This window comes from Amia ocellicauda, chromosome 6 (genome assembly GCF_036373705.1).
Source record: "Amia ocellicauda isolate fAmiCal2 chromosome 6, fAmiCal2.hap1, whole genome shotgun sequence".
In the NCBI taxonomy this organism is placed as follows: Eukaryota; Metazoa; Chordata; class Actinopteri; order Amiiformes; family Amiidae; genus Amia; species Amia ocellicauda.
In genome coordinates, this window is record NC_089855.1 from 17,887,438 (window position 1) to 17,903,582 (window position 16,145).

At 39.1% G+C, this 16,145-nt stretch overlaps 1 protein-coding gene across 2 annotated transcripts in view; it reads left to right on the top strand.

Annotated features, from left to right (window-relative positions):
- The window catches only part of LOC136751124 (probable ribonuclease ZC3H12C), a 29,082-nt gene extending 17,823 nt beyond the window's left edge, over positions 1–11,259 (top strand). For both annotated transcript variants that reach the window (XM_066706457.1, XM_066706458.1), the window contains 4 exons: positions 910–1,049; positions 1,963–2,197; positions 2,491–2,597; positions 2,819–11,259. In XM_066706457.1, coding sequence (XP_066562554.1) covers positions 910–1,049; positions 1,963–2,197; positions 2,491–2,597; positions 2,819–4,230 — 1,894 coding nt within the window. In that variant the 3' untranslated portion in view covers positions 4,231–11,259. The remainder of the gene's footprint in view (positions 1–909; positions 1,050–1,962; positions 2,198–2,490; positions 2,598–2,818) is intronic.
- The last annotated feature ends 4,886 nt before the right edge of the window (positions 11,260–16,145 follow it).

Below are 16,145 nucleotides of genomic sequence, written 5' to 3' on the forward strand. Positions count from 1 at the left end.
CTTGTTTGGGGACCAACATAACAACATAGTTGAAATAACTATTTTGTGGTATGTTAAGGTTAATAGCATTGTTATATATATTGCATTTCTTGAGACTTGTAATGGGCTAGTTTTCATGTAGACTTGGGTTTAAGACCTATTCAAGTGGAAGATGGTTTGTATTGGGCATATGACAGGCTGCAGCCAGGTCAAATATGGCATACTGAGTCAGAATAGACCACATATATATATATATATATATATATGTGTGTGTGTGTGTGTATATATATAAACTTCTCAGAACTAATTCTCAATTAGTTACTATTAGTACAATTGCACTAATTAAATAATTTTAAATCAAACTATACTATGATTATTGAAATAATTATAAAATTGATACAACCCAAAAAATACATTTCTCCAGAGTTACAGAACTCTAGTGGCATAAGTAGGGAAATTTCCATTAGGGCCTTCTCTTCAACAGTAAAATGGAAAGACCTTCCTACACTTCCAGAGTAACTCTCAGATTTCCCCACATCACCATCATAAAAGAGGAAACAAACAGAAGGACAATGTGTAAGTAATTAACATTGATAGGAACTAGTCCTCTCTGCATAAACACTGCAGAACGGCTGAAGAAAGGCAGTCGTAGAAACGTGCAAGTGTACAGAGACACATTTGGGATCGAATTGTCATGTACACACTGTATTTTGATTGCCAAATAAGACGTTGTGGAATCTGATTATAAAGGAGTCCCATTACTTAAGGATATCTTAACGCACTTATAAAGGCTTGCCTTCTAACAATGCAGTCTGATAGGAGAACATCTTTTTCTCTTTTTTTTATTTAAAAAAGAGAGAGTGAGACTTTAAGAATTTAAGCAAATGTAGATGGTTGTTTTCTAAGCTATTTATATTAATGGTTTTTCAGCCATGGGAACAAGGAGGTGTTTTCTTGCCATGGGATTAAATTGGCTGTGGACTGGTTTCTGGACCGCGGCCATAAAGACATCACAGTGTTTGTTCCTGCCTGGAGAAAAGAACAATCCAGGCCAGATGCTCTCATTACAGGTAATGCATCTTTAATTACCTCTAGGCCCTGATAGATTCAGGTAGAAGCCAACTGTCTAATTAATAAGTCATGCAATTTTCCTTGAACATTTACGGGATGTAAATTCATTGAAGCTTTAAAATATTTGCAGTTGTACAGTTAAGAATTTCAGTAATCTTGCTGTGTTGTGTCTACTTTAACTGTATAAAAGTAAATGTGTGCCAGTAATGTAAAATGCTTGATCAGGTTACAGCCGGTTTATGGCAAGTTTTTCATTTGTGTCATGGTCATAGCAACACCAAATGACACCAGATCATCCAATCACAGCCTGCCTTTATCAGCTCCTGACGAATCAGGGATCCACTGCACACCTTTACAAAATGATGCATACAAATGAGCAGTAGGACTGTCAGCCTGAGAACCTACAACAACAAAATAAGTTGTTAGATAAACTGTTAGTGTCTGCCCAACATGAAAGCAGCTGGTAATTCCACATGAATTCCATAGGTCAAACTGAATTTGTACTTCTAAATCCATTGAAGTTTTTAAGATTTGCATTAAGATTTTGGCATACAAATTTCAGCCACAGTTTCACCTGGCTCTGTGTGCCCTAGTTACTGACATGGCAGCTTTTATTGCCTGTATCAATTGAAGTCATCAGTGGTGGGGGCTTCTGACTGGAAGGGCGGGGTCTGTCCCAGGGTGGGCAGGGGGGTTCTCAGTGAGCCAGGTGCAAGCAGGATTGGGCATTACAGACACAAGCTGTACTGGGCCTCCTGTTTACACCAGAGCCCTGCTGTGTGGACCCACAGTGTAGAAAGAACCCACACCTGAAGTCAGGTTGAACAATCGGAGAACAACAACAACATACTGCTATGAGTTATGACGTGCTTTCCAGCGCAGTCCTCCTGTATTTCACTTCTCCCACAACAGATCAGGAGATCCTGCGGCGGCTGGAGAAGGAGAAGATCCTGGTGTTCACCCCGTCGCGCCGTGTGCAGGGACGCAGGGTGGTGTGTTACGACGACAGATTCATTGTCAAACTGGCATACGAATCTGACGGCATCATCGTATCCAATGACAATTACAGAGACCTTGCCAATGAGAAGCCAGAGTGGAAGAAGTTTATTGATGAGCGGTTGCTCATGTACTCATTTGTAAATGACAAGTAAGATTGTTGTCTCATCTGTTTACATAGGGTTTTTTGTGGCATCAGGATACTTGAAGTCATGATTAAGATCTTTCAGAAGAATTATAACGTCATAAACCATGTTTCATATTACACAAAGTGTGAAAATGTTTGTTGGTATTTAGTGCCATCTTCACGAGCTGCATATAGTCCCTGAATTATAGCCTTGTCCACGTTTAGCCAAATTTATTATTCTTTTATTCAGAAACCTAGGGATAAGTTCACTCTAGCAAACCTGTGCAATGGCTGACACATGTTTTTTTAATTTCAAGGTTCATGCCCCCTGATGATCCACTTGGACGCCACGGTCCCAGTTTGGATAACTTCCTGAGGAAAAGGCCTGTTATTCCTGAGCACAAAAAACAGCCTTGTCCTTATGGTGAGCTCTGACTGCTGTGTTTACATTCATTTCAGAAATGTTTCAAAAACGTATTAGACATTAAAACATTACAAAGAATAATGGTGCCTGCACAATAACATCTTATAAAATGGAGTCTGACCATTAGTTCAAGTCTTTCCATAAAAGAGACCGTAACCAAAGCCAAACAGTTAATTGTATATGAAACCAGGTTGTAATGGCATCTCCCGTTCCTTTTACAGGAAAGAAGTGCACTTATGGGCATAAATGTAAGTTTTACCACCCAGAGAGAGGTACCCAGCCCCAGCGATCTGTAGCTGACGAACTTCGTGCCAGTGCTAAAAACACTGCTGCCAAAAATATGAACGATGCAGGACTGTTTAAGAGCCATAGCATGCCATCAAGCTCCAAAGCAGAAAATGTGTCCGATATCAAGCGTACAGCCCCTAAGAGGCAGTCGGATCCCAGTATTCGCACCACAGTGTACAGCGAGCTGGAAGAGAGGCTGTCGGCCACAACCAAAGCGGAAACACGTTCAGTCCCCTCACTGGTCTGCAAAAGCAACTCCTCTCAACCTCAGAAACAGCCAGCAACCAGTGGCCCTCCATCAATACACTGCTACCCTCAGGATCAAAGAGTCACTATGGTTATGACCAAAAACCACGTTACACCTCCGCTGGCTTACAATGAGCAGTATCCCAAATGTGACTCCCCAGACATGAGCTATTACTCCATGGTGAATGCCTACCCTAACCTAAGTCTGTCAGGGCCCCGCAGCCCGGACCGGCGCTTCTCAGGGGACGCAGAATTCCGGAATAGCTCCGTGGCCTCAGACTGCAGCAGTGAAGGCAGCATGAGTTGCAGTAGCAGCTCCGACTCCTATGCAGGCTACAATGAGCGTGCCTATATGAGCTCCCCGGACCCCTTGCTTGAAGATAATCTCAAGTGCCACCACCACCCTTCTGCACCCCCTCCTCCTCCCCACTCCCACCATCATAGTCGCCTCCATTCACAGCCTTTCATCCAGAGCTACCACGACACCTTAACCAGGGCCCAGAGCTTTGGGCATGAGGAGCCCAAATCTCACCTGAAGCCAGCAATGCCCTACCTTCCCCCACATCTCCAGCACCCCCCAGTGGGGGCACGATCCAGTTTCCCCACGGACTACTCTGCCCCACAGAACCCACAGCACTCCCAAAGCTCCCAGATGAGCCGGGCCTTGGTGTCCACCAGGATCGACAGCATCTCGGACTCTCGGCTCTATGACAGCTCTCCGATGCGCCAGAGAAAGCCCTATCCTGGGCAAGAGCGCTTTGGGAGCTGGGACAGTCTGAGTTGGGACACTTATGGCTACCCCCAAGGATACTCGCTGCCCAGCAAACCCACCCAGCCTTGCTATGAGCAATTTGCCTTCCAAAGCATGCCAGAGAACCGGGAGCAAGCCTGGCGGATGCCCTGGAGAAGGGGCCACCTACAGCAGGAGCCGCCTAGCCATACGAGGTACCAGGATGTGCGGGAGAAAGTCTTTGTTAACCTTTGTAACATCTTTCCAGCCGACTTGGTTCGTCTGGTAATGAGTCGGAATCCCCACATGACAGATGCTCAGCAGCTGGCTGCTGCTATTCTTGCCGAAAAGTCACAACCAGGTTACTAAACGGTGACTCGTTTAGTTTGATGTGAACCCCATATTAGTACCACTGTGCTAATGTGCTGAGGGAGGTTTGCTACAGTAGCATTTGTCTTTGAATCCTCTACAGGGATGCTTGAATCAAAATCAGCAAAATACCTGTGAAATGTGTATAATGTTTTCATTTTGCTGGGGATAGATTGATCCAGTTTTGACAGATGCGTGTCTTTTTACATCCAAAATGAACCAACCTAAGCTGCTAATAAAATGAAATTCTTTTTTTTTTTCTTTTGTGCAGTTCTACAGACCTTAAAACAAAAAAACACTTGCCAGAGTCTGAAGCTGTTGCTTTTGATAAAGGTGTCTGCCAAAAAACAATTATTATTATTAGTATTATTATTTTTATTATTATTATTATTATTATTATTATTATTATTATTATTATTATTATATCAGTAAATGGAAAATTTGCTTCTTTTTATTTTGGATTCCCTGCATGTCAGCACAATCAGACCCAGCATTTGACCATATTATATGAATTTCATTATGTTAAAGTGGAGGGCTTTTATTGTATGTCTTGAGGTGTCTGCTTAAAGTAAGTACATTAATTGTGTTTTTTAATTTGTTGCTTTGCTTTTATTTATTTTGTGATTTTTGTTCTGTTTACACACAAAAAATGTTGTGTTCTGTTGAGCAGGTATTGATTCTTAAGGCACTTTTTGCTGTTTATCAAATATAAAACATGTTGATAACTTCAGGCAATCAATTTTAAGGAAACTCTGCTTGATCAGTCCTGGGTATAGAAAGAGAAATTTGCTACATTTGTGTTTTCAAAACTGAGATGACGTGAAACTTTCTTTAAGCTGATACTGAACATTTGTATTTGCTACCTACAATTCAATACCTTCTTATAATACAATGTTGTAGCTATTTCTTAACTGCAAATCTGCAGTGCAATTATACCATTTTGAAATAAAATCTACCTACCCCCACTCTAAAATTATTTTGAATTTCTCTCCTTACTGAAGGACTGGAGTTTCCTTTATGTGATTCTGTGCTTATTCTTGAGTCCCATTTTGTGGTTTACCAACTTTGTGTCTTAATTTTTAAATCATAATTTTCAACAGACCAGACACCGTTGAAATCACAAAATGATTGTTCTCGAGGATATGCAAAATAGTGTTGATAATGCACTGTAGTATTCAATTAATAATGTTTTATTTATCTCAATGCTTAATTTATTGTTTTGATGCTTTTTTGTTCTGTTGTGTTGATTGTTTTGTTTTTCTGGTGTCAGGTTATGTATGTTTTTGTTGAAGTTCGTAGCAGATCTCTTATATTAGACTGTCAAAATCTTGCCACAGATTTAGTTGTAGAAACAGACATGCTGTCTGTGTACCTTAGTTTTAGTAAGGGCTGTTTCTGGTATTTCAGTCATGGGTTGTGCTAGCTGCTATTGTCGCTGTCTTAGCTTTGATCCATGCATTTCACACTGTTACTATTTTGATATATGTTTTGTTAGACCCACCCTGGTATTTGCAAAGGATCTTCCAGGTTTTAGAGAACCTTTTCTCAGTCGTTTGTGTCGGGAGTACATCACTCTATCAATTGTGCAAGGGACCTTTCCTTTTTGAACAAATGGGGCTGTGTACCATATGAGATGGATTTAACCACTAACTTTACACATTTTTGAAATATAAACTGGAGCAGTTTAACTAAAGGTGCTGTCTCTTCAAAGACAGTACCAGCCTCCTGCTCCAGTCTGCTCAGGGTGATCAGAATTTCACCTCATGGTTAAACTGCATCAGCCATGCAAAACTCCCAACCTCAAATGGCAAATAAATGGCTTTACAAATATTAGTCTTTAGTATCTGTGTGAAGCTGTGCAGTTCCCATTAGTCCTGGAGGTTTGTTTTAATCAGAAGCTGCATTGGGAGAGCAGTGTGGTACAGACGCACATTTCCCGTACACCTCGTCAGCCTCTGCTCCTGATCTCCAAAGGAGAAAGTGTCCCTTGGAAAGATACCTGTCTGTCATTCCCATAGTACAGTTGTCATAGCGCTCAGCACAATCCTTGATAGCCAGAAAACACCTTCCTTGTTGATACAAATTGTATCTTTTAAATTAATGAGATTTTTTATATATAAAAAATATATATACAGTATATATAAATATATGTACAGTAGATAGACACACTTGTAACTGTTATTAAAAGATATTTTGGGCAACATTTTATCGTTTATTTTTAGTGAAGTAGCCAAAATTGTCAAGTGAAGTTTAAAAAAAAAAAAAAAAAAAAAAGCATAAAATGCTTGAATCTCAAAATTGGGGGAAGATTGGAATGTTGAGTATTTCCACTAAAGAGGGGGTCCTGTAGAGATAAAGAACCGCTCTGGGGTCTCTTTAATGGGCTGAACAGCTGATCTAGATGCCAGGGTCTATGACGGGGGGCGCTGCTTGTTTAGAGCTCAAATTTGTATTTGGACACGATATATTTCTGCACTCAAATATTTAATATTTGTCACCACCCCAAGAGAAGGGTTAATGTTTTATAAGGCATTCAAATTATTTGATTCTATGTTATTTATTTATTCTATTTCTTGGGAACATTTGCATATTTCTGATGATTGCGACTGTGCATTTGCACACTCTAGAAAAATACAACCGTAAATTGAGTCGACTACAAGTGCAGAAATCTGCGATAGATGAAACATGAAATCCGGGAGTTTCAAGAGGGCAATGCAGATCGTATATAGTTTGGTCATTAAAGTAGACCCCAGCACAACTTATTTTGACAAATAAACTTACGTCAAGCTATCATTTTTAAATTGGTGAGTTTTTTATTATTTTGTATTTAATTTAGTCTTTATTAGTGGTTTGCTTTTTTGTTATTGGTTCTGTCGATGGGTTCTTGGGTAGCCTTTCGGAGGGTTGACTCAAGAGATATAAACTCTCATTCCTCAAGGAAAGGTAAAATGCTGCCTGAAATTAAGTCCAAGCACCTTTTAATTAAGAGCCTTCTTTCTGCTTGTGTGGCACTGTGTGTCGACACCAGGCAGGCTTTGGGTATATAGTAAATGCTTCTACATGGCATTGTGCTTATTGACATATTCAATAATCTGAACCATGTTCAGCAAACTATAATTCATACTTGTTGTTATTTTGATGTTTTTATTATTGTTAAGAGTTGATGTGGAAATTCAGCTTGACTTCACAAGAACTTTCTCTTAGCCTGTGTGTGAGGTGTGTTTTTGTTTTTAGTCTTGACTGCACTCTACCATGTTTCTTTGGCTAAAATAGTCCATTTATGTACTTATTTCACAGTACATAATTTATATTGCATGTACCATTCATGCCAGCTATATACCATTTAATTGTGTAGTTTTTTTTTTCTTTGTTTAAATCAAAAACATGTTCTTGAAATTATAAGTTAAAGTGATGACTTTCTATTATTTCAATGGGTGTGCATGACTATCCTATGCATCTTAGCTGTAATATCTTTGTTCTTAACTTTGTGCTGGAACTACCTGACTGAGTTCTGGCTTTGCTCTTCAGCAATTAATTTTGTCAAATGAATTAATAGTACACTGGGAATACAATATGCCTATGAAGACCAAAGCTGTTGGCTAATGAATTCACTATTGTATAAAAATGTAGAAGCAGACTTCAGAATTGTCTAAGAGCCTAGCCATCTCGCGTTGTGTACGTTTTGTCCGATCAAAGAAGCGATCAGTAATGGTCAAGTAAGATCCGATTTAATTCTCAAGAGAAAGTGTGTACTTGCCCTTGACATTTGTCTAAATTTAAATAACATGAGAAAATACTGGACCCTAGCCATCAATATTATGATTATTAAGCCTTTGCCCTTAATTGTAGAAAATGTAAGATCTGAAACACAAAGTTGGTAATTGTTTAGCTTGGAAGAAATGATCCTGGTTAAAGTATACTTTCTATGACTAGCATCTGCAGCCTGGACAGAGGAATGCGTAAGATTACCACTCTGGAAAATATGTAGAAATGTAGTGTAGCAACCCTTAGTATGATTACTATTTCAACATCTTGATACTGATAGAACAAAAATAAAAAAATAAAAATTATTTAAGCAGAAACTTCCTTAAGTTTCTGTAAAGTAGATTGTTACTTGTGTTCTGGTGTAGCTGAATAAGAGCATTATTTAGCTCCCCTGGCTGTCATTCACCTGTTTATATTGTTGTTACAAATAGTCAGTTCCTAAAACATGATAAAACCGAATTTATATCATAAAACTTAACCTGTTATTACAGATTTGCATTGTAAATTACCACTTCAATTGTGATGCTTTTTTGTTTTAAACCTCTTGTCTCAGTACTGTCATGTTTTTATATATATATATATATATATATATATATATAATTAGTTCTTACTAGTAGACACCCTTATGCAGGGTGACGTACAATTGTTACAAAATAATTTTTACATACACTTACCCATTTACACAGCTGGGTTTTTACTGGAGCAAGTGAAGTCCCTTGCTCAAGGGTACAACAGCAGTGTTCCCCACCTGGAATTGAACCCACAACCCTCTGTTCCAGAGGCCAGAGCCCTCCCATCATTACTACTATATATGTGTGTATATCGATCTCGCTCTCTCTGATGGGAAAACTTAAATGTACTAAGCCAATTCCAGGTTTATTCAAATATATTAATGTATGTTAAGATGCATGTTTATACCTGTTCTCTTTTATACACCTTTGTAGTTATTACTTTTCATATAAACCTATACTTTCTTCATCTATCGTATTACTGCGCCAGCAAAAATCTTTGTACTCTATAATATTGCAGTAAATAAAGATGATTATCTATATATCTATTGTGTGAGAGAGGATGCCATGTGGATGAGGATGCCATTTTTTGCGATTTTTAAACTCATGCACCCTTTAGAAATCAGGGTGTGAGAATCAGTTGCACCTAATGTCACTGTTTTTCCAGCTGCAGAAATAACTTGTACTATAGTGCTTGCTGCTCTTGGATTGAGGGAATGTGCCCTGTGTGTGGAGATTTAACATTTCCACTAGCAAATACTTCAGCTGCTCAGGATATTCATTACATCCATGACGGATTTGTGGTCCAAGTAAAGAACTTGAAGGGAATCACCACTTAACTCCTAGTCTGTAACAAAGGCCTTTTGTCTTGCCATCCAGAAACAGGAATGTGTGTTTTATGCAGTGTTGTCAGTATTTTTAACATGGATTGACGCTGCAGCCGTGGCAGTGTGATCAGTCAGATTAGTGTAGGGCTGTGAAAGCTGCAATGTTTGAGTGCAAAGATCTTTCTGTGGATTTTTTTATTGAATTATTCTGAAGTGTGGCAATATATAGTTTAGTTAATAGCTTGTGTGAGAGTAAATTTAAATGAATCCTTTATATAATCTCATCATTCAGTGTATTTTGTTGTATAAAGCACATCAGATATTCTGTACGTTTTCACCATGGAAATACTGCCTAATTGTGTTAACTCTTTATTAACAAAATCGGAGTTCCAGAAGTTGCATGAACAGACGAGGTTCTTGGCTCTTTTCAAAATATGTGTTCCTGTTTTGAAATCTTGCCATGTGAGTCATGCTTATGACACAGTTCAATTGATTGTACATTAAGAAAGTTAACAGACTGGGAAATTCCATGGCTCTTGTCTGCTGTCTGATTGGTCATAAAATTATGGTGAAATTTGCATTGCATCATTTTGTGCAGAAACAACAACCATTTCCTAAAGACGACAATTCTATAAAGTGGTATGCCAAAAGTCAACAAACACAACTCAGTCAGCTTACACAACCATGTAAAATATATATATATATATATATATATTTTTTTTTTTTTTTTTTTTTTTCTTCAGAAAGTAGAGTGCAAAGTGTAGCCCAGCAATTCAGATTGAGTGACATGTATTGATGAACATAAATGCACCCTAATAAATACAGTGAGCAAATTGGTTGGACTTTTACCCCTCTAGCCCTATAGAGACTTCATGCTTGATTTGGTTTCACATTTTTGCATTTATTGTGGTGTCACAATACATTCTTTACCGGGATCTAATTTTTTAATTGGTTTCTGGAGCGTCAGCTGTAATTAACATTTGTAATTGATTGTTTTTGTCACAGTGCTGGGAAACCACGTTAGTGGTCAGTTTGATCTTTGCCGTTCTGTTTTGTGAGAGACACGCTGGGCATTTTTTCCTCACTTATTTTGCCTGATCGGTGTAGTAAAACATGATTTGGTTTCTAGTTTAATTTGATACAAGGTTGTGCATCTGTCCCTTTAGAACAAATTTGTATGTGAAAGATAAACCTGAAAGTGTCTCAGATTATAAACCTCATGTTTAGAGTGCAGTGTAAGGACCCCTTGGTCTTGCTGATCTTGTAGATGATAAAACTTTGAACTATATTACTGCAGACTCCCGATAGAGGTGGCCTGAATGTTAGGAAACCATTGATCAATGTGATCGAGATGCTTTGATTTAATTGTCATGCTATCCACTCACTGGACTAGCAGGACACTATAGGATCAACTCCCAACTGTTGGCAACAAAATCTCCAGGAAGACTCATGGGTTGTAGCTGCAATGTGACTTGACTTTTAGTCTTGATAAGAGAAGAAAAAGTCAAACATTGCCTTCATAAAATGATACAAATACAAATTAAGTATTTTTAATTTTGTGTTGATTTTAATCTAACCCGCGTTTCTTCTGATCAATCTGAATTAAATGTAAGGATGTCTTTTGATTTGCAGTCTGGCAGGAAATCTCAGGCATAAAGGAAATGTAATCCTGCAGACTTGGATTTGTATTTGCAAGACTGGCTACACCAGTCTGAGACTTCAGTTCATATTAATGAATGTAATACTTGTACAAGAGTGAGATCTTTAAAGTGTTTTTGGTGGAGTGCTTTGCTGTGGATGTCACAGTGTAACATACAGAGGCTCTCACATAGTGCTTTCTTCATTGTTAAATTTGTGGGAGGAGAAAAAAAAAATACTGGTGAATTGAAACCTTAATCTGCTTTCAAAATAAAATTAAAATGACTGGGCTGCATTGTGTTTTTGTATTTTTATTTTTCAAGTTTCAGACCTACTGTGACTGAGAAACTGTTTAAGAAAATTTCAACATTCCCAGCATGATTAATTCCTTCTGAGAAGGAAACTGGGATTTTATACTCTTGAGAAATAAAAAAGTGAAATGAGAGATTTCTAGTTTTAAAGTGCAAGTTCAGCAGCGCAGATCTTGACTTCAGTTTCACAATCAGGTGTAAATCATTGACGTCTGTTCAAAGTCTTTATAGATGTGGTATATTGATTGTTTAGATTCCAGGTCTTATTCTATGAAGTAAAAATACAGCACGCCACACCACAAGTGCTGGAAATAGTACAGTTAAAAGGGAAACTCTTACCTCTCCAATCACAGGCTTGAAGAAATTGTCTATACACTTGCAGTTCACTTTTACAAAATCAAACCTATCACTCCGAGAGAAGCAGATGAGTAATTAATTTGCAATTGCAATGGTCTGACCCAAAATACAAGAAAAATATATACAAGGTATCAATTCACACAAACCTCCTATTTCCCCTTCATAGGTCAGTATGGAATGGTCAATGTCATTCTTAATCCAAGAGACCCATAGTTGTGTGCTGAAGTGACAGCCCAGATACAAAATGAAGTTCCATAGACTATTGTTTGCCAGTCCAGCCATTAAAAAGGTTAATCTAAATTAGTTCTGAAACGTTCATATATAAAGAACTTGCTAAAAGTAGTATCCTGACAGACTCTGATATGACTTGCTTCTTTGAGGTGCCATTTCTAGTTCAATTAATACAGGAGATTGGGAGAAAAGCGAAATCGGTTTAATGGTACTTGACTACAGTTTTCATTAACACTAGTCTACAACTATTAATGGGAAACTACATTGCAGGAAGGAGTTGTATCAAGATATATTTCTAATTGAATGGCAGGAGGGCCAGGTAGGTATTCAGTGTCATTTTAACTCTGGACAAACACAACAAAGAGGAACATAATTAGAAAGCAGATATTATACACAAAAGGGTTGATTTGAATGAAGTGTAAAAGGGCACAAGAAAAACGGGGAATAGGGCAGTGGATAGTGTGAAGAATAGGAGACTGATGGGAAAGCTCTTTTGCTGGGCTATAAATAAAATGCTAAAAGTAGTTGTATCACAAATAACATTGGAATATTCTGAAAAAGATTACATTTTCATTAGTTACAAGGCCTTTCAAGAACATTTAACAACACATTTCAATTGTTGATGCTCTTAGTCACATACTAATAAAAGTAGGAGAGAATCAGTGAGTAATATCTCAGTTTCTTCTTGGTTGTTTTCTCATGGAAGTATTCGTTCTTCCTTGAATCATCTCTGGTTGCAGGTAAGAAAGTAACGAGTAATATAAACAATCTGCTGCTCACAGGAATGTGAGCCTTCCGAGTCAAAGACTGCATTCAGACAGAAAGCACATCCTCAGACAAGCAAGGTGGTGATTGGAGGAACACGTCCTCCGAATAAAAGGAAGAGATTTCTGATCACACATTCCGACAGCTGGAATAACAATGGGTATATGCAGTCCAGCACAGAGGCTTCTGGGAGATAGCTATGGGAACAGACGAGTACATTAAGTTCCTACCAATGACTCAGATCAATCTTGGTAGATGTGTCAGCCTTGTATGACCATCCTTGATAAGCCATTCACTAATGTAAACCATTAAACTGGATAGTGTTCATTTATCATAGAGAAACCAGTCTTTATGGAAAACTGCATAGGTCCAAAAACAGACAGCCTGGGACACTCCTCACATCCCAATCAAAATCAAATATTTTTTAACAAAACACTGAAGATACAATTCTCTCTCTCTCACTCTATATGCCAGTGGTTCCCAAACCGGTCCTGGGGGACCCCCTACCCTGCTGGTTTTCGTTCCAACCGAGCTCTCAATTACTTAATTGAACTAATAATTTTCTAAATCAGAGACTTTTAATTATTTTAAACAGTAGGGGTTTTAAGTTTAGAATTATATTAAAAAACGTACTGAAGAAACAACTATTTTCTTACACAATTTAAAAAGTAAAATCTAAGCAGACTGTTACTTCAATTAAGGATTCAATTAAGTAATCGAGAGCTCGGTTGGAACAAAACCCAGCAGGGTAGGGGGTCCCCGAGGACCGGTTTGGGAACCACTGCTATATGTGTTTAATATTATGCACAACTATAGATGTATATTCATCAACATCATTAACTAATAAAAACAATTACGCAACGTGTTGATCAGGAATGCTCTTTCAGTCGAGGCCCTTAGACATCTAAAAAGTACCTACATTTGCATAGAATCAAAGGTGTGTCGGCTGAAAGAAAAAAAAAAAAAAGAGGCCTGGTGAACCAGTTTGTACTGGTATCTCTTCCCTGTTAAAAGTAAAGCCATGATAATTGTATATGGGCTCAAATTAGCACCACAAGTATCGCATTCAAAAATATATATACAGTCAGGGGAAAAAGTATTTGATCCCCTGCTGATTTTGTACGTTTGCCCACTGACAAAGAAATGATCAGTCTATAATTTTAATGGTAGGTGTATTTTAACAGTGAGAGACAGAATAACAACAAAAAAATCCAGAAAAACGCATTTCAAAAAAGTTATACATTGATTTGCATGTTAATGAGGGAAATAAGTATTTGACCCCTTCGACTTAGTACTTGGTGGCAAAACCCTTGTTGGCAATCACAGAGGTCAGACGTTTCTTGTAGTTGGCCACCAGGTTTGCACACATCTCAGGAGGGATTTTGTCCCACTCCTCTTTGCAGATCCTCTCCAAGTCATTAAGGTTTCGAGGCTGACGTTTGGCAACTCGAACCTTCAGCTCCCTCCACAGATTTTCTATGGGATTAAGGTCTGGAGACTGGCTAGGCCACTCCAGGACCTTAATGTGCTTCTTCTTGAGCCACTCCTTTGTTGCCTTGGCTGTGTGTTTTGGGTCATTGTCATGCTGGAATACCCATCCACGACCCATTTTCAATGCCCTGGCTGAGGGAAGGAGGTTCTCACCCAAGACTTGATGGTACATGGGAAAACATCCATCGTCCCTTTGATGCGGTGCAGTTGTCCTGTCCCCTTAGCAGAAAAACACCCCCAAAGCATAATGTTTCCACCTCCATGTTTGACGGTGGGGATGGTGTTCTTGGGGTCATTCCTCCTCCTCCAAACACGGCGATTTGAGTTGATGCCAAAGAGCTCGATTTTGGTCTCATCTGACCACAACACTTTCACCCAGTTCTCCTCTGAATCATTCAGATGTTCATTGGCAAACTTCAGACGGGCCTGTACATGTGCTTTCTTGAGCAGGGGGACCTTGCGGGCACTGCAGTATTTCAGTCCTTCACGGCGTAGTGTGTTACCAATTGTTTTCTTGGTGACTATGGTCCCAGCTGCCTTGAGATCATTAACAAGATCCTCCCGTGTAGTTCTGGGCTGATTCCTTACCGTTCTCATGATCATTGAAACTCCACGAGGTGAGATCTTGCATGGAGCCCCAGACCGAGGGAGACTGACAGTTATTTTGTGTTTCTTCCATTTGCAAATAATCGCACCAACTGTTGTCACCTTCTCACCAAGCTGCTTGGCGATGGTCTTGTAGCCTATTCCAGCCTTGTGTAGGTCTACAATCTTGTCCCTGACATCCTTGGACAGCTCTTTGGTCTTGGCCATGGTGGAGAGTTTGGAATCTGATTGATTGATTGCTTCTGTGGACAGGTGTCTTTTATACAGGTAACGAGCTGAGAATTAGGAGCACTCCCTTTAAGAGAGCGCTCCTAATCTCAGCTCATTACCTGTATAAAAGACACCTGGGAGCCAGAAATCTTGCTGATCGATAGGGGATCAAATACTTATTTCCCTCATTAACATGCAAATCAATTTATAACTTTTTTGAAATGCGTTTCTCTGAATTTTTTTGTTGTTATTCTGTCTCTCACTGTTAAAATACACCTACCATTAAAATTATAGACTGATCATTTCTTTGTCAGTGGACAAACATACAAAATCAGCAGGGGATCAAATACTTTTTTCCCTCACTATATATAGTAAACAAAAACAGAGAAAAAAAATTATGTTGAGATCAAAAATAAAAAAATCGAAAGCAAAATGTATAGAATTGTAAACAAACAACAACCAAAAAAGGTATCGAAAGCAAAAAAAAAAAAAAACTGACCCACTCGCCTGCAGTCCCTTCTTTGCTTGCGATGCTGCGATCTTTGCTTTCGCCGCCGGTTTCTTTGCTTTCGATTTTTTTGTTTTGTTTACGAGTTTTAGCCATTTTGCCGTGAGCGTGGGATTTACAGGGAGGTGTGGATCATGGATCTCCATTGGTCCAGCAGGTTTGAGTGACAGTTCTTCCTGACCCCATCAGGGAGAAGGGTGGGCACGTGGACAGTAACATGTTTAATATCATGTTCATATTAATATAACGTGCAGGATACTTTCATTCAGCTGCTCAGATAACACAGCACCAGACTGATGGAGCTCACATCATTTAGCAAGAGGCAGATGGAGCATATATATATATATGCTCATGTGCGTGAACGTAACTTGGGCATGCTGCAAGGAGGCATGAGGACTGCAGATATGGCCAGGGCAATAAATTGCAATGTACGTACTGTGAGACGCCTAAGACAGAGCTACAGGGAGACAGGAAGGACAGCTGATCATCCTCGCAGTGGCCGACCACGTGTAACAACACCTGCCCAGGATCAGTATATCTGAATATCACACCTGCGGGACAGGTACAGGATGGCAACAACAACTGCCCGCGTTACACCAGGAACGCACAATCCCTCCTTCAGTGCTCAGACTGTCCGCAATCGGCTGAGAGAGGCTGGACTGAGGGCTTGTAGGCCTGTTGTAACGCAGGTCCTCAC